The 21,800-nt window shown below is 40.5% G+C and overlaps 2 protein-coding genes across 5 annotated transcripts in view; both read right to left on the reverse strand.

The window, feature by feature from the left end:
* Positions 1-13,287, reverse strand: part of CLCN4 (chloride voltage-gated channel 4) — a 44,623-nt gene extending 31,336 nt beyond the window's left edge. Inside the window, exon 1 of one of the 2 annotated variants that reach the window (XM_054518512.1) lies at positions 13,267-13,287. The gene's annotated coding sequence lies outside the window, so the exon portion shown is untranslated. Of the gene's footprint in view, positions 1-10,718; positions 10,815-13,266 lie in introns of those variants that run through there. The other variant, XM_036402860.2, reaches the window with a different exon arrangement.
* Positions 13,288-14,097: 810 nt separating this feature from the next.
* WWC3 (WWC family member 3) overlaps positions 14,098-21,800 on the reverse strand; it is a 99,139-nt gene continuing 91,436 nt past the window's right edge. For all 3 annotated transcript variants that reach the window (XM_036382673.2, XM_036382661.2, XM_036382667.2), the window contains exons 19-23: positions 20,756-20,920; positions 19,543-19,635; positions 18,293-18,520; positions 17,416-17,543; positions 14,098-16,601 (exon numbers count right to left, since the gene is read on the reverse strand). In XM_036382673.2, the coding sequence (XP_036238566.2) occupies positions 16,535-16,601; positions 17,416-17,543; positions 18,293-18,520; positions 19,543-19,635; positions 20,756-20,920 (681 nt within the window). In that variant the 3' untranslated portion in view covers positions 14,098-16,534. The remainder of the gene's footprint in view (positions 16,602-17,415; positions 17,544-18,292; positions 18,521-19,542; positions 19,636-20,755; positions 20,921-21,800) is intronic.

Consider the following 21,800-nt stretch of genomic DNA (forward strand, 5'->3'; position numbering starts at 1 on the left):
GAGCAGAAAAGACCTCACCACTCACATTAATTGGAGAGCTACTGTGTGTGTGCCTCTGGGATACAGGCTCAGCTGCTGGCTCAATCTGCACATAAGAAAGTGGCAGCCAGGTCCAGGAGGGCTCCAGCAGCTGGGCAGGGGTCCTGGGCTGGGACTGGAGGAGGCAGCTGTGCACTTAACATCACTTAACAAAGTGTTGTTCTAAAGAGCATTAGTCCCACACATCCTAAAAGAGATGCCTGGGAAATGGTGTTTTCCAGGGAATACCTAGGGTTTGTAATTTGAAATGGTATGTCTAAAAAAAATCTATTATCATGGAGTTACAAGGGAAAAACAGGAAAACACCCCACCCATAAGAATGGGGATATACACAGACTTTAGGGGTTGTATAGAACAGATCCTGCAGAGCCTGTAGCTCCTTGATTGACACAAGGTAACTTTTGCTGGTCACTGATGAGGCCAGGCCAGCACAGCACCAATGACTGCTGCCCACTTTGTTCCACCAGGTATAGAAATGGGAATTTCACAAGAATTTGAATCTTTGAAACTGTGAGGAAATTTCCTAACTCTGTAATTGGAACAGGCAAAAATGTAGCAGATAAGCTTTTAGTGGACTGTCCTGATACTCTGTTCAGCTGTCTTTACTTGGTGTCTTTTTTCTTCCCCTCTCCTCATTTTCATCTGTCTTACTTGAAATCTCACTGGGTAATTTTTTTGCCTTAGTGGGGACTTCAGCAATGTAATAAGTATGAATACTCAGCTTTGTCAGTCTCTGCTCTCCACTGTGTAGGGTTTTTGGGTGACACAGACAATGTGCTGAGCACAAGCAGCTGAAAAAAGCATTATCTTACAGGCAACCAGTAGGTCACCATTATACCATTAAGAGAAGCCCTTTCAAATGCAGAAATCAAGTAATCTCCAAGCACCACGGCTTGGAGATGTGTTTGTCTGAAAGAGAATCTTAGTGAATCACAGCCTGGGGAAGGAAACTCAATGCAGAGCAGGTGTCCCATGCAGCGCTGCAGAGCACGAATAAGCTGCCACAAAGTTGGGGTGATTTAAAAAGCAGAAGTTAAGAAGAGCAGCAATGGAGAGCAGCAATCCTTCGCCAAGCAGGTGAGAGCACCATCCCACGGTGCCTGAGTGAAACAGGAATCTGAAGGGGGATGAGTGCCTGACTACAGGAGCTGAAGCTGCAAGGGGATGCTGAGCCCAGTGTCTCCCACGAGGACTGGAAAGGGAAGCTGAAATGAGGTGAAAGGATTAGACCATGCTATTACTTTGTAGCATTGTGATACTTTGCAAATCATTTGCTTCACCCAGTTCTTCCTGTTATAGATGGATGAGATGATTGGCTCTCGCAATTAAAAGATACCTATTGTGTGACTATTAAGAAAAGCTTTAGTGCTGTATAGTTATGTTATTGTAGTTTAGATGTCCTCTGTTCTCCCCATGGTTCCCTTTTCCCCCCTGTATTGTTGCCATCAGACAGCCGGGGCTGTCTAGCACAGGTAAAAGAAGCTGCACACGTGTCCCCTGCATGGGGCAGCTGGGAATGGAAAAGCTTGGTGCTCAGGGGGTGGGCATGGCAACACCTGACCTCCAGTCAGGTTACAAGAAAGCAGTCTGCACTGATAAATGGCAAAGAAGAGCTGACTGACAGACTTTGGGAGGGGCCAGGGCTGGCTGGTACAACCCCAGGGGTATAAAGGACTGAGCATCCATCTTGAAGATGAACCAGATGCGTGGTGTGCACATGGGCAGTTCCCAGTGCTGCAACTTTTTCCTTATGCGGTCCTTTGTTGTATTTTTGTTAAGGTTTAATAAAGCTTTTTAGATTTTCCAAGTGAGCAGCTGTTTCTCACATTTCCATACAGCAAAGAAGGACCTGTAAAGAACGTGCAGCTCCGACTGTCTGACTGCACAACGCAGCACCCTCTGCTAAATAAACAAACTTCTGGAAACTGAAAGCATTGGCAAGTTTTCCTTCATACCACAAGAAAATTACCCATCATGCTAGTTATATCATGTAAAAAATAGCTTTTTAAGTATATTGTCAATGCCCAGCACATGACAGTATTGTGATGGATAATTCCAGGCCAGGCCACAAGTATGTAGGATAATTACAATCTCAGTCTGAATCTATCCCAAAAATACGTGCTACACAACATGTCCAAGGAGAGGAAAAATGTGCTAGAAACCACAGGGCCATGGAAGACTAAGAAAACAAACAAACTTTGAACTCAAGGTACCACACCAGTACCTGGGAATTGCAGTGAACTGGATGATTGCCAGCCTAAAGTTCACTTCAGGTACTAGGCTTTTGAAAGCAGAGATGTGATATCAGATTATGCAAAACAAATTTTAGTAAATAAAACCTAGCTACAGCACTTTTGAACTGAGTACTACAGAGTTTCCATCTTATATCCTATCACCAAGCACTATAAGTATCCCTTTCTTTCTCTTTTATTTTGCATTTATTTCTCTCATTTTACCTTGGCATCTGTAATAATTTACAAGGTTTATTTCAGGATGAGCTAACTTGCCCTCTGAGTGAAGCTTGCAGAGATGCTCTCAGTTCTGTCAGCAGAACTGGAGCCTTACAGCAATCAACCAGTTACAGATATTTTAATACGCATAAATTAAGGGCAAATTAACCTCATCCAAACATGAATTACAGACAGGGGTACTGCAGCAATACACCCCAATGACGGCAAAAGCATGAACAGCCATGGTGCTGGTTGTCTCATCTGGCATGAGAAATCTGCACTATAGCCAGGACACTAAAACCTAGACTCCTTTCACAGCTGATGACAGGAAATGAACTATTTACATTAGAATGAAAGAGGTTCCTTCCCAGAAGGGATAATTCCTGTTTATTGATCAGAAAGAGATGTCAAAGGTAGACATCTTCTAATCTGGCCCAATGAGTGCAACACTACCAGTTCAAAAGAAAGCATTGCAATACCATGACATGCAGAATTAGTTACAAATGCAGCTCCTTAGACCTGAGCATCTGAGAGATTTGGATGCTCTGACAGAGCTTATTGTACACAATGAAAGGTGTTCAGTCTTTCTGAGGAATTCTCTAACATTTGTATTTTGTCCTTTCACTGTTCCATGAGTTAGGCAACCTTGCTGTCCTTTCCACTACATTTGCAGATGCTGATGCAACAAAATTTGTGCAAGGGCTGCTTCCTGCCTAGTCTTTTCCTAATAATTTCTGGCATTTCACCAGCTTTTCCTAGGCAGACATCCAATACTAAGCAGTCTGCTGTGACTCCTTGAGAGACAGTGGCCAGTTTGGAGCCCATCATTCTGTAATCTCTTAGGGACATTTTCCCCTTTATCCACTTTGAATTCCATCAGCCATTTTATTCCCCACAATACAGTGGAGAGCCTTAGCAGTGAGCACTCATTTTTAACAACTAGCTTACAGTATCTACAACCGAACACGTGTGTCAACAGTCTGCTTTAATAATTGCAAACAAGTTCTTTCTAGAAACTGAACTAGAAAACAAAGAAACCTGACTGTACCACATATCTCTGGAACTCACAGGGTTCTGATTAGCAGACTTCCCTGGATTTAGACCCATGCCAGACTACTGTGATCCTGTAGATGCAGCAGTCCTGGCAGGGACTGAGTCACAAATCAAAAAAGGCCACAGTGCTGGACTGACAACTGTGCCTCCTGATAGAGATTTTCCTGGCTGCCACATAACCTTAGACATCTTCCAGAAATCTTGGGCCAGATCAACCTGATGGTCAGTCCCTGACCTCCCAGCCAGCTGTGCTTGGTGCACAGTACTCTGAAGCCAGAATGAGTTAGTTACCCTACAAATATCAGAGGAGCTGCATGAGAGCAAGCTGGAAGTAAGGGTCCAAATATCAGCCTGTTAAGCTTTATGACTGTGGGAAAGCAGATCATTTTTGAACACTTAAGGAAAGCAGAGATTCATGCAAACAAACTAGAAAAGCCAGGGTGCAAACACAGGGAGCTGCTGATGGACCAGAACACACCAACAAGCACAGCTGGTACTACATAGACACAAGATCTCGTTACATTTACTCCCTTTTTGTTATTTTCTAAAGAACCAAAAGGTAGTAGTATAATCATATTTAGGATCACTTTTTTCTCTGCAAGTCTCACAGTGAGTAAACTCTTCACTTGACTTTGATCAGTTTGTTGCTAAGTTTTAGAGAAGAGCAATAAATCACATTTACAGTGAAAATGCTGACAAACTCAGCTTTAGAGCATTGTTACAGCACGTGCAAACGTAAAGCCACAGCTAGAAGAGCTCTATCAGTGAACTGACATTCTAGGTAATATGCTGACTGACTGATCAGACATGAAATGTATCTGACATGGCAAGCACAGACCAAAACATCCCATGGTTCAAAGAGGCTGAAAAGTATCCTGATGGAAAACAACGAGCTGAACACTCATCAAAGGAAAACTCTTGGCCCTGGCCTATTGCTCCTAGACATGCTAGTTCCATGCTATGTTCTCCTCATCCTGTTTTCTGTTTTAATTGGATACATTGCACTGAGGCAGGCAGTATGATTTTTAATGCAATTCCAACAAGTTTCAAGTTACTTTCAACAGATCACAGTTACTGAATTACTTCAACACTTCAAATGTTTCTAGCAGACAAACGTTCACCTGCATGCTTTGCTGTTTTCCTTCAAGTGGGGGGGTTGCTATGTGACACATGACAGGATGCAGGCAGCAAAGGATACCTCTCTTCTGCTGTGGCGTAAGTAACAAGTGAGCCTTGCAAGAGGCTGGGAAAAGAAAGCAAAAGCCTAAATGCCAATTGCAAGTTTCTCAATTCACATTTGGAGTGTCTTTTTAAGGATGTTGAAAGCATCACCTGTTCCATCTCTAACAAATGTCTCATGTGTTAGCCAACACACCAAAGGAGATCACGATGTGCCTCAGGGCTTCTCTATGCTCTAGTACCAACACATCCACTGTGACAAAACAGAGGAGATCCCACTCCAGACACAAAGCTTTCCAATCATGACTCCACCAGAGCTGAGCCCACCACTCACCTGAATTGCTGGTCAGACGAGATGTGTTCATGTGCGTGACATGGCAGCAGTTACTGCAATAATGAAGGATTGTGGGGGCTATGAAAGTCCCTGGGATTTATTTTCTGTAGTAGTCAGTAATGAACAATGCAATTTTATTGGCAATCCTCACATTGGCAGTCCCTTTGCACAGGCAGGTGGTTTGCCACTCTGTGTCCCTAATTCTTGTGTTGACTGCTGCAAGGACCAAGAGTGGTGGCCCAGCCTCATGGCCTTACCTGCTCAAAGGGATCTGTCAGGCAAAGGCATCTCCTCCTGAGAGCTGGGTGCTCTGCCAGCATCCATCCATCCCCACTCCCAAGGAATTCAGACCCATCACAGAGGTGGACACAGAGCACTCTCCTCAGAGGGCCTGAATCCAGGCAAACAGGCCAGTGCTGCCAGCAGAGTGAGCTGAATCACAGAACCAGGGAATGCTCAGGTAGGAAGGGTTCAGAAGGAGCCCTAAGAGAGTAAGGCTGAGGGAGAAAGTTCCTAGAGCTGAGCACAGTTACACCACAGGTCTCCAGCACCACCTGGCCAGAGAAAATGGGCCTGACAGCTGAGGAGGCAGTGAGCAAGATTATTAACAGGGTCACCATGAAAGGCATACATGAAAAGTACATGATTATGTCTTTTGTGGAGGGGTCAGAGACTGAGGTCTGCTTAGTCTAGAAGAGACCAAGGAAGGCCAAGGTGGTGTGGATGTAATTCCCCTTCCACCACCTGCCAGGTAGAAGATGATTTAGAAATGGCAATGTGTGATATAGGAGACAGGGAAACAGTTATCAAACATTCTTCTCAACAATAAGATGCTGTGGGGTGGTGATTTTACAAAGAAGAAGTTTTCAGCTAAAGCAAGCAGGCTGAATCCCCAGCAAGTTAAATGGGTAATTTTCTATAGGTTGAAAAATATTTACAGGCAATTCAAGATTATTCAATTTAGAAGCTTCAGACTGAACAAGCCAAACAAGTTATTGACCTTCTGTCTTAATGATGAAGTATATAAAAAGGTGTTAAAATGGCCTTGAACCAGAGTAATCAAGTTCAGACTCCTGGAAAAAGCAGAAAATGCTGAATCCATTTACAGCCCTTTTTTTGGAACATATTATGGGAAAAAATTCCCTATAAATTGAGAAAATATAGAGGAAAGACAAGATTTTTAAATTGGCAAATGCCTTTCCTACAATTCAGGGACTAATTGCACAGCCTCCAAACACAAGTAAATAGCTCTGCAAACCCTCAGTTTCTCACCACACTAGCACAGGCAGGCTGCAGTATCAGAAACAGTACAGTCAAATATTGCAGTGTTTTATTGTATGGCCCCACCACCAGATATTATGGAGTTTCCAGCTATGATAGTGTGGTCAAGTTAAATACAGTCACATCTTTGACGTGCAGCTTTACCCTGAATAACCTCCATGGAAAAAATTACGAAGCCACAGCAGAGCTCAGAAAACACAGGGCACCAGATCACAGGGGAGAGGGCCTTGGAGAGAAGGGAAAGGCAGGAGGGAACGTTTGGGATAAAGGGCAGAAAACTGAGCACTCCTCTGACCAAACCACAGCCTTCAGCTGCCCCCCTCAGCCACCAGCAGAGAACAGAGCACAGGCAAAGGGAGGCTCAGGGTGACATGGGTGGGAGCTGATATCCAGCCACCAGGGCTTCCCAGCCTTCCCTCACAGCCAAACTCCCTCTTCTCCTTTTCTCCTCCATTCTCTTCCTCTGAGGGGTAAACCACACCCCAACATCCCACCCCCTGCTCCTTCCCACGATGACTATCCCTTTAGAAAACAATTTCTTTTGGTATGAAATACCATGTGCCTGCTCCCCCTTTAAGTTTTCTTGGAAAGTCTGAGCAAAATTAGTTCAGCTGCTCAGTTATGTCAGAAAAGGGGGAAAAAATCCCAGCTCTTTCCCAGCAAGGTCCAAATGGAATTTTTGCCAAAACTGGCTCTATATAAAAAAATGTTAAACTCACATCTCTGTTTCCAGTGAATCTTAAAGGTCCCTCCAATAAATTTACTTGTTAGTGAAGATGTTGAGGCTGTGGAAAAAGCAGGAGGGAAGCATCACTGCCTCTGGAATATTCATCTGCAGTTTTGAAACTGAGCTGAAACATCTCTATTAAAGGATGCTCTGCTGCTAACAGCCCAGAAGTTTGGGCAGATGAGCCTCATTAACTGTATCAACCCCACACCCCCTTACTTCTTGAAGAAAACAAGATATGATTAGGTAAAACACTGGAAGCCTTCAACTTCTGGGTAAGAAACTACATTTCAGGAGAGAGGACACCCTGGAAACCAGCCCTAACAGTATAGGAGCATGTATGGTTTCTATTCTTGGTTTCCCTCAAGTCCTCTTCACAAAAAAGAGGGAGAATTTCCCTTCTGAACCCATGGTTTTTACTGCCACAGAGCTCTAATCCACCTCTGAAGAGTCAGGGGTGCTACAGGGTTTTCCTTTTTATGTCAGACACAGCTGAGCTTTGCAGCACCAGATTTCCAGTGCTGCTCTTTGCCTCTTCGTTCAGAAAATTTTAATATTAAGGGGAAAAACCAGGTTTGGAACTGCAAAAAGAAAAATTGAATGTGTTCAGAGAGAGCAGATTTGCACTGTCAGGAGGGAGGTGCCCTGGTACACAGTTACTCCTAACCTCTCTTTCCTGAAATGGGATGTTCAATGGCATTTAATGCATCTCTCACTGAAAAACCTTTTTGAGCCTTCAGCTTGAAATAAAACTGATAAACCCACATTGGGAAAGCCATTCATCTGTTCTAGCATGTCACTTGTTGTGATTTGGGCAGAGGCTGTGAGTCATTTTTACACAGGAGGGTGGGTGATGTTTTCCTGCTCACAGAGCACTGGCTTTCACTGCTGCCCTTGATGCCTATGGGCTGCACAGCTACAGACAAATGATTTCATTCCCTAAGAGGAAGCTTCTGCAAGATGGGGAGACCCTTTCCTTGGGGTGATGCTTAAGAGCAAAGTGTTCAAAGTGTTTTAGGATCAGCACCCTCATGTAACCCTGCCAGAATAGTCTCTTCTTTGACATTAATAATCATGTGTGAATTTTTTAGTTTAGCCAGGCTAGAGATGAAGAAAGCTGAAAAAAAACCAACACCTGGTGTGTATGTATGCACACACAAAAAATGAATTAAGACACTTTCTCTACAATTTCTCATAAAGAAGAAAAATTAACAAACACCCCACACCCCTGTTGGGTACCCTGAAAGCTGCAGAGTGGTGGCAAAAGCAGCCAGGAAAAGGACTGGGACCTCTGGGCTCCACAACCCTTTTGAGAGCATCATGCTGAGCTAGGAGCTGTTCAGGCCTGAGAGAGGCTGAACATGACACAACACCAAACTTCAACACAAGCAAGGTGCCTCTGGGCTGTGGAGGAGCCTGGGGCTGGGAGCATCCCCTTTTCCCTGCTGTAGTACCTGGCTACAGTCACAATCCTGCTCACTTTGCTCCCCAGGTCAGCAAACAACAGTTTCATGATGAAGCAGTTCCCAGCCCCAGAGGTTACAGTGCTCCAGAGGAGCCTGTTCTGTTCAGGCAGATAGGAAGTTCTCTAACCCAGGGTCAACACTCTCCACCTCCTCCTCCTCTGGTCCCTGTTTAAAAGCTTCCAGCCTTTGAAAAGGTACAAGGGGTGTAAGAGAGGCCCCTATGGGCACAGGGGCTGAGCACTCTTGCAGCCATGGCTGGCATGGAGAGCCTGGCATGACACCCCAGTGCTGCCAGGGAGAGCCCCTGCCAGCTGGGGATGACCCCTGGATCCCCCTTTTATGCTAAGCAACTCTTAGGACACTTAAATCCTTAATTTCCAAAGGCCTGCAGCACACACATCAGGCTGGTGCCCTTCTTCCTGCACAGAAGATGTCTGACTCAAACTGGGGGAGCAGGAGTTCCCCTGCCTGGCACACATTTCCACAGGATCCAGAGGAGGGGGGAACCCCTCACACCTGTAGAACCCAAGCGTGGCAGCCCTGCTGTGCTCCTTGCACAGGCAAAGAGCCAAGTGCCAGTGATCCTGGTGGGTAAGGGCACAGCCTGGCTCACAGCCAGTGCTGGAGAGAACTGAGCCAGCCTTGACTCCAGAGGGATCCAAGGAGAAGAAACCCAGCATTGGCACTGACAGGATGCAATTTCCCCCCCGCCCCCATCACCTCATGCAGCAACAGGTTTGTATTTCTATTGCTTTAGAGGCTCAGTCTTGAAAAGACAGGAGAGGTTCTGTTGGAGAAAAATAAAATTGGAATTTATTTTTCTTTTTAGTTTGGAAAAAACATTGTAATTTTGTACTTCAATAATTCATTATCTACTTTCACTCCCACCACACCTTATTTTCTGATCCTGACACAACTGCATACCTGATCTCTGGAACCCAGAATTCACCCCTCCCTAGGATGTACAATCTGCTTCAGCACAGGAGATCCAAAATATCCCCCCCTTAATGTATGGGTGAGCACACAGAGATTCTAGGTGTGCCAAATTTTCACATTTTTCCAATAGTGGGAATAAATTATTTGAACAAAGAACAGGATTTGGAAGAATAAAAAAAAAACTTCCTGTAGAGCAGGAGTAAAAAGTCACCTGACTCTCTGCCTGATGAAGCTGCAGCTTAGTCATCCTCGGTTCTCTGGCAAAGGCACAGAATTATTTATTACAATTGTTTAAAAAATATATCATTTTATTTTCTGACTAGTATTATCTCAAAATTAGTTTCTCACACTGTAACATTTGTATTAGAATAAAGCTTTTAAACAATTAAAAATTTTAAAACACTAAAATATATTTTAAAAGCTATACAGAAAAAAGCCCCACAGGAGAGTCACCATTTTTTTCCTTTACAGATATATATTCATGTATTTGTACAGAGCACATAATTAAATATCCACACCAGGAAAACAGACTCTGGACTTTGCTTCCACAAATATTTCCGAAAGCACAATTTGCCTGGGATTTTTCAGCCTTTTGGTGATCGGCATTTTGCAAAGGAGCAAAAAATCTGCTTGTCGTCTCCTACGTTCTTTTTGGAAAAGGATTTTTCACATTTATATAGGGCAAGGAAAAACTGACCTTTTACTGCAGCAAATTATGCAGGAAACCTGTCGGACTAGGTGCTTTGAAACCACATCAGCAAAAATTAACAATAAAGGAAAAGCCTCTTTTCCCACATACACCTCTTAACCCCTCAAGCAAGTTAATCCTCGTTCCTTTATAAGCTTAGACACAACAGCAACTTCCTTTAAGCATCCAGTGGAAAAAAAAAAGGCAGGGGATGCAAGCAAAACACTATTGCTGCTCTCTTTGCACGACTGAATGATGATGGCTGCTCACGTAAATACAGAATTCCGCAGACACCCGAAGGAGCCATCGGAAAGTACAGGGAACAAAGGGCCTCCTTTAGCTATAAAGCTCCATCTGGCAGCATTTTTACAGAAGATGCCAGCCGGGAGATCAGCACAGAGCCAGCAGGCAGCCTCTGCACCTGCAAACCCTCTGCTTGCAGAGGAAATGTGCTGCTTCATTTTCCAGCAGAAAGTCTGCCCGACGGAGCCGGGGCTCTACGACTGCAGCACAAGAGCAACTGGCAAATTATTTTTTTTTTTTTTCGAAGAATTATGTTGCTTACCTGCAATGCAACATCATTTAGGCCAATCCCAATGATTTTAATAGCATCCTTCCTCGGGTGGTATGGCTGCAGCAGCAGTGATGTCATGGGGAGGAAGCAGTAACAATCATGTGACTGCATCCTCCGTCTATAGGATATGGGATCAGGCACACGCACCAGCTGCAATCCTGCGGGATTAAACCGCAAGCCTCTTTACCCTGCCCTGCCTGCTCCTCACCACTGGAACACTCCCTAACCTCAGCTAATCAGGCCTTCTGTGCATTTTTTATGCAACAGCACAACATTCAGGTTTTTCACGAGGTAAAAGCATAGGAAGTATGCTGTGTGCATGCCAGCAAGTATTCCTGGTGACTCGGCAGGCCAGGTTGCTGCTCTGTGAAATATGTAACACAGCAGCTTGGAAATGAGGCAAACTGCAATTTCACCATCCCTTGTGTTTTTCTGGCACTGCGTTTATTTCAAGTTTATCCAAACTGACTTCCCTCCATCTTCTGTGTCAAATTCATGCTTTGCAAGCCTCCCTCAAAGGTTTCATCCTTGTTACCTTCACTTCTTAATTCTTCCCATCATCCATCCATCCATCCATCCATCCATCCATCCATCCATCCATCCATCCATCCATCCATCCATCCATCCATCCATCCATCCATCCACTTCTGCCTTTTCTTCAATGCAACTGTCACGGCTTGAAAGATCCCCTTCTATATGCCAGGCTACTTTTCCTTTCCAAAACATCTGCTTGACCTTCCCCAAATATTGAAAACCCAGAACTTCCTAAAATACTTTCTTGAAAAGGTAATTAGCCTTTCACATTTTGGTTAACTGTGTATAGCATCTCAGCTGTAATCTTGGAGGGGTTTTTGTTGTTTGGTTTTTTTGTTGTTGTTGGGTTTTTTGGTTGTTGTTGTGGTTGGTTTTGCGGTGTTTTGTGGTTTTTGAGGGGCAAGGGAAGTGTTTAAGAATTTTATCATACTCAGCAATTTATTTGATTTCTACAAGAAGGTAAGAATTGCCAAAGTTCTAACTGCACAGATTTTGTACAAGCCACTAGGGCTGTATTCTGCAAGGCAGAGGTTGTACCTGTTCTTTCTGAAGACCCTGTACATGTTTGTACACGTGCAGCGTGTTCTATTTCAGGACATGCCCCTTACTGCTTACCTTCTGTATTTGGATATTGTGCAGACTGCTTTTACCCCTACAGGTAACCAGGCAGGGGCTTTGTGTTTCCAAGCAGATGCAACAGCTGAGTAGAAGGAGGTCTTGCACAAGCACCCATGAAAATACCCACAGGTGACTGAAGGCACATAGTGACTTCCACTCACTTCAAAGTCGAAGGAATTCAGTTCTGGAAGACCTTTTTGTCCCAGTGTGCTTGAGCAGTAATTTATGGATGTGCCAGATATTTCTGATAGGAACTCCCCATGCAAAGCCACACACTGGATTTTACTGAGAAATATGAACACTTAGCTTGTTTCACCTGAAGTTCCCACACCTTTTCTGGAGCAAGAATCATGCCTTTAGAGAAGAGGTTTGATTCTGCCCTTCACACACAGCACTGCAGATCATAATCCTCTAGCACCCATAGATCAGTAACAGCTCAGGCCTTCATAACCATGTCAGTGCAATGTGGAAAAGTTATACAAGTGCCAGCTTCCTGCCAGCATCTATTCTTTGTGTCCATTAAAATTAGTATTAATAGGTCAATTGAATTTGTGAAGGAAGCTAAACACTGAGCACTTGATTTATTTACTTGATAATACAACTGTAATTTCCTTCAATCAGTTTATGAGAGGAAAATATGGAAAACAGGAAGCAGGAAGTAGCATTTTCTTGGTGAAATATCTACACCTGGGAACTTCCATGCCAAAGACACACACTTGAACACAAACACTTGGCCCTAGACAAAGAATAGTAATTTTGTGTGCTTAAAAAGTGAGAGTGTTAGGGTCTCAATCCTACATTTTTTTCCTGGACAGACTTTCCTAAATTAATTTCCTGGTTTTATCTTGTCTATTACCAGCTGACCTCATTAAATATCCTACTGCAAGTACATTTTTAGTTGGATGGTCAAACTGCAGACAAACTAAAGGGACAGAATACCTGATTCTCTATTGAAAATACAATAGATATCTATGCTCAAATATTAGAGATTTTCAGAAATTATAAGGAACCAGAACCAGCTCCTAAGAAGCTCCAAAATCCAAGAATATGGAGATTTTCCAAGGGCAAGCAAATGATTTAACTGACATTTACAGATTCCAAAACCAAATCAACTTTACTCCTTGGTATTTTCTTCCAATGCTACTCAATCGAGTGATCTCAGAGAAAAAAATACATTCTTCACATGATGTTTTAGACAAGGCTATTCTTGCTTTTGTTAGCCTGCAGTTTCTTAAGTCTCTCTGCAAATGCTTTTTCCTCTCAAAGATGTACAACACTATAGCCACAAAGAGTCAAAACAAGCTTTGATGGGCCCTCTTCTCCAAAAACCAAAAGACTGAGTTCATCTAACTCATTAAAAAATTATTCTTCTTATAACTGCACTTACCTTTAAGTCCTGCAAAGTGCTTAAAAGAACTGCAGCAAGAAATACAAATAAGACTTCCTGCTGACAAGAGAGAGCCCAACCCGACGTACCCATTACAGCTTCTGCTGCTGCTCCTGGCGGCAGCGAGGCAGCGACGGTTGCCGTTCCAAACGCCTATTCCGAGCAGACTGTTTAAAAATAACCTAAACTCTGTCATACCCCTGATGCCTTGCAAATACTGCAGAGACAGGAGTCACATGTCCTTGCTATGATTTTGCCTGTGCTCCTGCAGCTTAAGGTTGCAGAGGGAAACTGAGAAATGGCCGTCCTGTAATTATGCAGATTTAATGTTTCCTTTGTGAAAGCAGCAGTAAGCACCAGCCTAAAAAGAAAAGTCAACCAGTATTCTCCTGAGTGGTTTCCACCTTGGAATTAGTCATAAGCAAGATATTAATTAAGAACTAATAATGTCAACTTGCTTTCCATACTAATTTAGAAAGTGCAAATGTTTGTTATGAAAAAAGGCAGTTCAATGTGTTTTAAGTGGAGCTACCCAAGAATTCTGGGAATATTCAACTATGAACTTCTGATACAGCTGTCAACTTATCGTGACTGATAAGCACATGGAAGAATGTATCTGCCCTTCCTTACACTCTGTATCTCTTTCAGGTCTTAAGTATAGCTCCTTTAGATCTTCAGTATCCCAGATTTTCTCTCTTACCTTTATTTGAAAACTCATTACATTAACCTAAATTACAGTGTTATTCAAAATACCATTTTTTTTCATTAAATCATCAGGTATGTGGCAAATATAAAAGATTCAAGAAATATCTTTGATATAAAAGAAAACCCTTTTTCTGTTTATGGCAAATTATTTTATTTTATAGAAGAAATACTTTCAAATAATACAAAAATGACACAATCATACAGAACTGTGACAAAACAAGAGAGATGAATACTGAATATGATAACTCATTACCACATCAAGACAGAACTCATTATAGCAGTCAGAATCACAGACCCACAAGATACACTGACAACATCTCACAGCAGTCACAATTTAAAAACCCCCTGACAGAGAGACCACTGGACACTGCCCCTTGGTTATAGTCACAGAACAATTCAGGGTGGAAACAAGGTCCCCACTCCCTGCTCAAAGCAGGCCTAATGTGACAAGGATGCTCTGGGCTATATCCAGTTAAGTCCTCACTCATCCACCCTATGGACAGAGTGCTCCACCTCTCTGCACAACCTCTTCCAGTACCTGACCAGCCTCACAGGAACATGGTGTTGTCTGTTCTTAATACACCGCAAGCACTTCTGGTGTCACTGCATGGTAACTTTGGATAAACACTACTGTGTGACAGCCTCCCCTGGAAATGAGAAACAAAATTCTGACTAACTGGTCTTTTAAAGTAATGAGCACTGAAAAGCTTGCTGGCCCTAGACTTTTACCCAAACACTACAAATTTCTCACATGATTTGGTTTTTATCTGCATAGTTTCTGAATAAGTCTAGTTGTGCCCAAGGAACCCAATATCATCCACCAAAACTTACAGGCAAAACAGGCTTCAGGATGAATAGCACAATAAATGCTAAATATACTTCAATTCCATATAAATTGCTATATGATTGTAACACTTGATGCCTGTAATGACTATAGGCCATATAGGAAACAGGAAATACTACCTTAAATGGTTGTGTTTATTAACATTTATGCTTACAATCTTTTTTCCCCGTTACTTTTTGCCTCAGTGTGGATAACTAGAAGTAATTCAATTTCTCTTCCAGGTTTTCCTTACCTTTGACAAGGTAGCAGAGTCTAAGTTCTTGAAACTCACTAAGAAAACTTACTTACAGAATATTTGAAAATATTCTGATAGATTTGTTTGTTTTTTGGCCCTTGTTCTGATTTCCTGACATAGAAAACTCTGGAACCAATTTGAACTTTAATTAAGAGACAACATGATCTTCCTTTGGGGATATTCCAGTAATTTGCAAAATCAGTCTTGTGTTGGGCACCTCTCTTTGCAGGTAATGTATAATTAGGAAAATATGAGAAACTCTATTATAGTAGCTTAGTAAAGAAGTATTTTTACATACTTGCAGGATGCAAGGACACAAAACTGGCATTCTCGGGAATTTGGGGTGACAGTCTTTCATTAAAATGGATGGTTACAAATAAAATTATTTCTTACCAGATTTTAGCTGGTCCAACTAGCAATCAAGTGAGCTGTACCTTCCAGAATTATACACCTTCCTCCTGGAAAGTGTCACTGTTCAACAGAACTTATTTGCAGTAACCACAAAGCACATCCTTTAGGATGAACATGTGTTTAAACACCCTTACTTAAAGCAGCTGCTTTCTGAAATCAGAACATATGTGCTTTCCTGAATCAGATGAGAATCTGTAGAACTGTAGAAATTACTGTAATAGTCCATTAGCAGGCTATCCACACAGCTAGCTCAAACTGCTTCTTAAATTCCCTTTTCATTAAACAGTAAAACAAAGACCTGTCACCCTTTTCCTTCCCCCGTTTAAACTGAGGATCTAGTTAAGAATATAAAGATACTTTAGACACAACAGAAATGAAAACAATCTATTAGTGCACAGTAAGAACATGCAAATGAATTCTGCAACGTTTAGCATCACTTCTAATTAGTGTTAAACACATTGCAGGTGATAATATTTTGCTATAACACAGACAGTGCTAAAGAATACAATGTACATAATAAGCTACAGATAATAAAGCTGAAAAAGTGACAATTTTAGAACATAGTATTTTCATTTCAGGTATCAGAAACAAAACCAGCTCAATGGTTCCATTCTACTGTATGACAAATACTGAGGAACAAAATTTCAGTCTTAAAATACATCTTAAAGTAGGTATTTTCCTTCAAGGAAAAAAGGCACTATAAATAAATTACACTACAGTGAATTTGCCTGAACTCACTTTGTTTCTGTCTTCCAGCCTTTAAGTCAAATAAAACAGCATAAAAACTGTACACGCTCTTAACAGGATAGTCGATCTTTTATAAAATAAGTTGTCTTCAGAGATGTCAGTTTCACAACAAGGAAAAACCAAGCCTTGTTGCAGTCGCTATTATAAAATATATATGTATATATATTTATATATATGTTTTTGTTTATGTTTAATTTTTTTAACTTTTTTTATTTTTTACAAAACGTGTATATTAGCTTTTGCACATTTTTTTAAAGAAACTTGTCTAATCTAAGAACTTCATTAAAATAAAAGCGATAAATACTTCATGTTTACAATGCAACATGTCATACATCATCAGCTGGCAGAGGAGGTATGTTAATCCTTGGTCTTGTAAAAAAAGCTATCTTCTCTCTGTGACCAAAGCAAGAGAAAAAAGAAGTAAATAAAATTATGCCTACGTTCCCCCTTCTCCCCACAAGAACATGGTTTCTTTACTCTGGTTAATGGTTAGTATTTGTTATTTATGTACTGAACTGGCCTTTTATTTGAGTACAACAAACTTCCAAAAGCTACTAAACCTCACTAGATACTTCTAGCAACATTCCATTGAAGACAATTACTGTTTTTAAAAACCTGGGTGGAAGCTTTATATAACTCACTGAACTTCAGTCATAGTTAATTGTAGAAAGGTTTCACAGGACAAGTTCTGCAATGCAAAGTTCACCCTTCTATGTTTTGCAAATAATGTCTACAAAAAAGAAGGGGAAAAAAAGATGGCAACTCTGGAAACAGAATCCAAAGAAAAGGCTTATTGAAAGAAAATTCCAATATTACTGAGTAATTCTTAGGGAGTGTGTTACTAACAATTTATATGTATTACATTAAACAGATTATTTATGTCCACAGGCTTGTATTGAAGAACTGGACTTCACAGCAACTAGGCTAAGTTGGAAGAATCACCTAAGCTATGCTTATATTTGAAGCTTTTTTTTTTGTCATGTATACTAGAATTGTAACACTGCAATTTTACCTTAGCTTTGGCTCTTTTGCAGAACAAAGCATTCAGAAAGAACTCATGTCCAAATCCAGATACAGTTTAAAATCACTGGATAATTACTTGTTATTAAAATCAAAAGAGACACAAAATTTAAGCTAAATGTTTCAGAAGGCTTTAACCAGATTAATGAACTGTTGTTAAGTTATTTCAGTATGCATTACCACTTACCTAAAAGTCTGCACCTGAATAGGTTCTTTCTGATTTTGCCCACGCAACTGGTATATTTCTTTTGATGCTTTCTTTAGCATCTTTTCAGCTACTTGCTCTTGATGATGTTCAAATTTGGTCTGTCTGGTCTGAAAACAAGAACATAATGCTTAAAAAGGCCATGTGAATGAATAAAACACAAGAATATTTACAGTTAAAAGAATGGATGTTTTTCCCCACCCACCACAGTGAAACCACACTAGTACACTGTCTGAAATAGCTGATCATCTAAGAACTATAAATGCAAAAGACTGAGTTGTTTCATTTATTAATGCTCTTCAGAAAGACATGTAATAAATTAACAAAATTTACTGCACATAGATCTGTCAAACAAGACCTTACTATAAATTTGGGACCAGTTTTTGTCTCTGATAATCCAATGTCAATTTTGTCTGTTGAGCAGTTTTGCTATCTTTTTCTACAACTTCTTTCTCCAAGAACAGGAAAAAAAATTACATAGGGAACATTCCAAATACTTGTAAAAGAGTAAGTATCAAATCAGCAAAATTTCTTTTAAATACCACAAGAAATAAAATTATTGAAGTTCTAATAACAAATACCTAAACAAAAACAAATTAACAACAAATAAACAAAAATCCAAAACAAAACATGCCACTGGCAAAACAGTGCCATTCTCCAAAAATTGTCCTCAAATAAATACACAGTTTGGTAATAATCAATGTAATAATTTTTATTGTGCTAACTTCAAGAATATAAAAGAAACATTCACTGTTTGAGATTCTGCACAAACAGCTCTTTAGACATCTTTATCAAAATGAAGACACTTTGAAACAAGAAGTTTCTGAGCAAACTGAGTGTTTGTGTCATATTACCATACCTGCCTTTCTGCTTCCTTCAGCAAGCTTCGGAATCTCTCATCCCGAAGGACCCAGTGGGGTAAATCTGTCTGCCCTCGGAGCTGGGCGTCTTCCAGGCGCTGTCTCAACTCCCTTAGAACACAGATCTCCTCGTTCAGCTGTCTCTGTCGAGTTCTGGATGCCTGGAGATCCAGCTCCAGGTCTAAGGATGTCCTTGCCATGAGTTCAGCCAAAGATGATCTGCAGGACTGTTGAGTTATTAGGATTCAAACAAAATGCACAAAATATTACTCCCAACATAGTTTACTGGTCTGTCTTTAGCTCTATAACCATACATATGCTGTACTTCACACACAAAGTCTGTCCCAAAGGAAGTTTTGGAAATTATTTACATCCCCCAGAAAAGGCTAGATAATGTAGTACAGAAAACCCCTATAGCTAAATTTTTCAATTAATACCTTCTATTACTTCCTTTTAGAGTTTTCTTTCAACTTACAAATATTTACCTAATGAAGTTTATGGACTAAAATTCCATGTTATGATGATAATAAAAGAGATGCAATAAGAAAAACTCAATGACATCAGAAAAATACTGTTCTGAGCAAGACTCCTCTTAAAGAGCTCCATTCAATATTGGTTTTAAGATACATTCTGAATCAAAATGGGAGTCATGGCTGTCTATCTGCCTACACCAGCAAGGCACTACCTTCTGCTAACCAGATAATTTTAAGTCATTTATATACACAACATTAATGCCTCATCTCCCCTTCTCTGCCCACTTGTTTGACAGCAGGAGGGGTGGCATGGGGGCAAAAGGAGAGCTTAACCTATTCATTCCTGAATACTTGGGTCTCAAACACTGTTATTTGTTAGGCTGTATGGGAGGGGAGTTGCATGTCTTAATGTCACATTCACACACATCTTTGAATCTGCACCCTGCACCATGAACTAGATTTGAAAGATTTTGAAAGAAACTTTACATCTAAATCAATATGAATTCAGTCCCCATTAAACTAATTTTCATCTGCCATTCTTTTTTCCCTTCTTTAAAATTGGTCACAACTTTATTTGACTTTTTTATGTCCACCTTTTAGCTTAGAAAGTCCAAAACAAACCCAAAACATGCACCCTGCCCCAATTACATTGCAGAAGTTTTGTACATTTCCTACAAGGATCAGAATGTACCTGCAGACATCTAAAGCTCTCAAGTATAGAAGTACCATTGTTGTAGCAACTTCATGAAAGCTGAAGGTTATTTTCCTGGGCATACCTGCTTGTACCGCAGAGTCCGCCTCTCCAAGGTGTTCCGGACAAAGGGGGACTTCCTTGGCAGGGTTGAACTGTCACTGTCACTGCGATACAGCTGATTAGAAAAGACATTGAAAATAAAGGTTGCTTGCAAGATCATCTTTATTATAATATTTGGTGGCTTTTTTTTTCTTTTTTGCCTTTGAGATTTCTTTTTTAAAATACACTGAAACTATCTTGTTTTAAGCAACCAGGTTTTTTTAAGTTATTTATAAACATTTATATATAACAATGCTCATATGGTAGTTACAATAATTCAAGAAAATTTACAAACTATCAATGTTTTACAGATAAGTTTCTATTCTACTAAATATCCAAGACAATCTAACCTAAAAAAAAAAGAGGGAGGGAGGACTCAAAAGCAATATTTCATCTTAAAACATATACTGTCACGGGTACAAACAATACAGTCTCCCACTTTCTCCCCGCATCTGATTTTAAGTAAGTGCAGGTTAAGTGAGCACAGAATTTAAAAATCATTTCCTGAATTTTCAAACTCAAGATCTCAGAAGCTTATGAAAGAGTACAATCAAAGCTATGGTAATATTGCCAAGCCAATACCCATGTATTGATCTGCAATACCATGAGCCAACTGCTTATAAGTCTTCTGCCACTGAACACTGCAAACAATAAATGTGACCTTGAAAATGTTGTGCTGGTCCTCAATTACTTGCACCAGTGCACCCAGGAATCCTATGTCCCACAGTAACAGGCACCTTATGACTGATATTCATGACAGCAAGCAGAGTCATATGAATATTTATGCAATGGCCCTAAGATTAAGCATTCAGTGCCGTTTTTCAAACTTTTAGGTATGTGAAAATTAAACACAGCTTCTAAGCTAACTGCTTATACACCTCATTAGATAGCATTGTAAAATCAACCACCCACACCTAACATCTAAAGTTGCCAGGGAAAAGAGCTTAACATCTAATTTATCATATATTCCTAAATTTCAAATTAAATCCATCCAGGTAAAAGCACTTAAAAAAGAGTCAGGGAAGCTCTTCCCCACTGCATTGTTTAAGTTCAATTAAAGATTATTCATTAATATTAAAAAGTAATATACGTCTCTTATAAATGCAATGAAATCTTATAGTGAAATGATCAAAAAATGTACAATATGCTTGTGTGTGGAGACCCCTTCCCCCTCCTCCTTCTCAAGCTTTACTCACTCTGCAAACATATTGACTCCGTGCTCCAGGCGAAAAGGTCTGGGAGCGAACAATTGTGCTACTGCGAACAAAAGCAGAACCCCGTGGCCTGCGGCTGGTTCTCTCTTTTGGAAGAATAGCAACTTCTTCAGGAAACAGATCCTCAGTGTTTGTTTCCTTATCCACCTAAAATTTCAACAAAGGACATTTTTTTGTTTCTTTCTTATTTTCTTTCTCCTCAAAGACAATCAGACATTTCAACAATATCAAACGCAAACAATTTGCCCTGCTAGCTAGATTCAAATTTTAATGAGCACTGAGAGGATGTAAAAGTTTTAAAACTGGGTCATTCAAAATTGTGAGATTACCTTTCCAGAAGCCTTTGCTGGAGCAGTCACAATTAAGAGATGCAGTTATAACACAGCTACAGAGCACAAGGACTGTATTCAGGACTGGCAATTGGGCATTACCCAAACTACCACCTGATCTCCAGCCTCAACAGGAATAAACTGAGTCACCTTTCAGTAAGCACAGTGACTCTGAAGCAACCACTTTAAAACTACAGGAGCTTAAATGAAGACAAGGAAGAAAAAAGGAACTGAAAGATTGTTCACACAATTATACAAGAAGACTAAAATATTCAGAAAGACAGAAAACATAGGCTACTCTAGCAAAGCTTTCAATGTTTCAGAAAACTCACTCCTCCATAAGAGGTGTGATCCTTGCTAAAGGCAACACAAACAGCTTATGTTCCTCCACTTCAATGGAAGTCTGCTGATTTCAACTTCTAAAGGATTATTTTCAAAAGATTTTAAGTACATCAGTTTCAGCACAATTATTCCATGTTATTGTAAAACTGAAATAGTAATGCAAGTCCTAAAATTTCTTTCTTTACAATTCCTTTAAAAATTCTTATAGAAATAAAAGCATTGGAATTGGATCATGATCTTTTCTGTTAAAATTTCAGGTAAATGCAGAAATTGATACAAGTGCTTATTTATAGATTAGATAAAGGCCACAGTAAAATCAGTTTTCCTTTTGATATAAAAACCAAATTCTGTTGAGA

Source organism: Molothrus ater, chromosome 2, assembly GCF_012460135.2.
Source record: "Molothrus ater isolate BHLD 08-10-18 breed brown headed cowbird chromosome 2, BPBGC_Mater_1.1, whole genome shotgun sequence".
Classification (NCBI taxonomy): Eukaryota; Metazoa; Chordata; class Aves; order Passeriformes; family Icteridae; genus Molothrus; species Molothrus ater.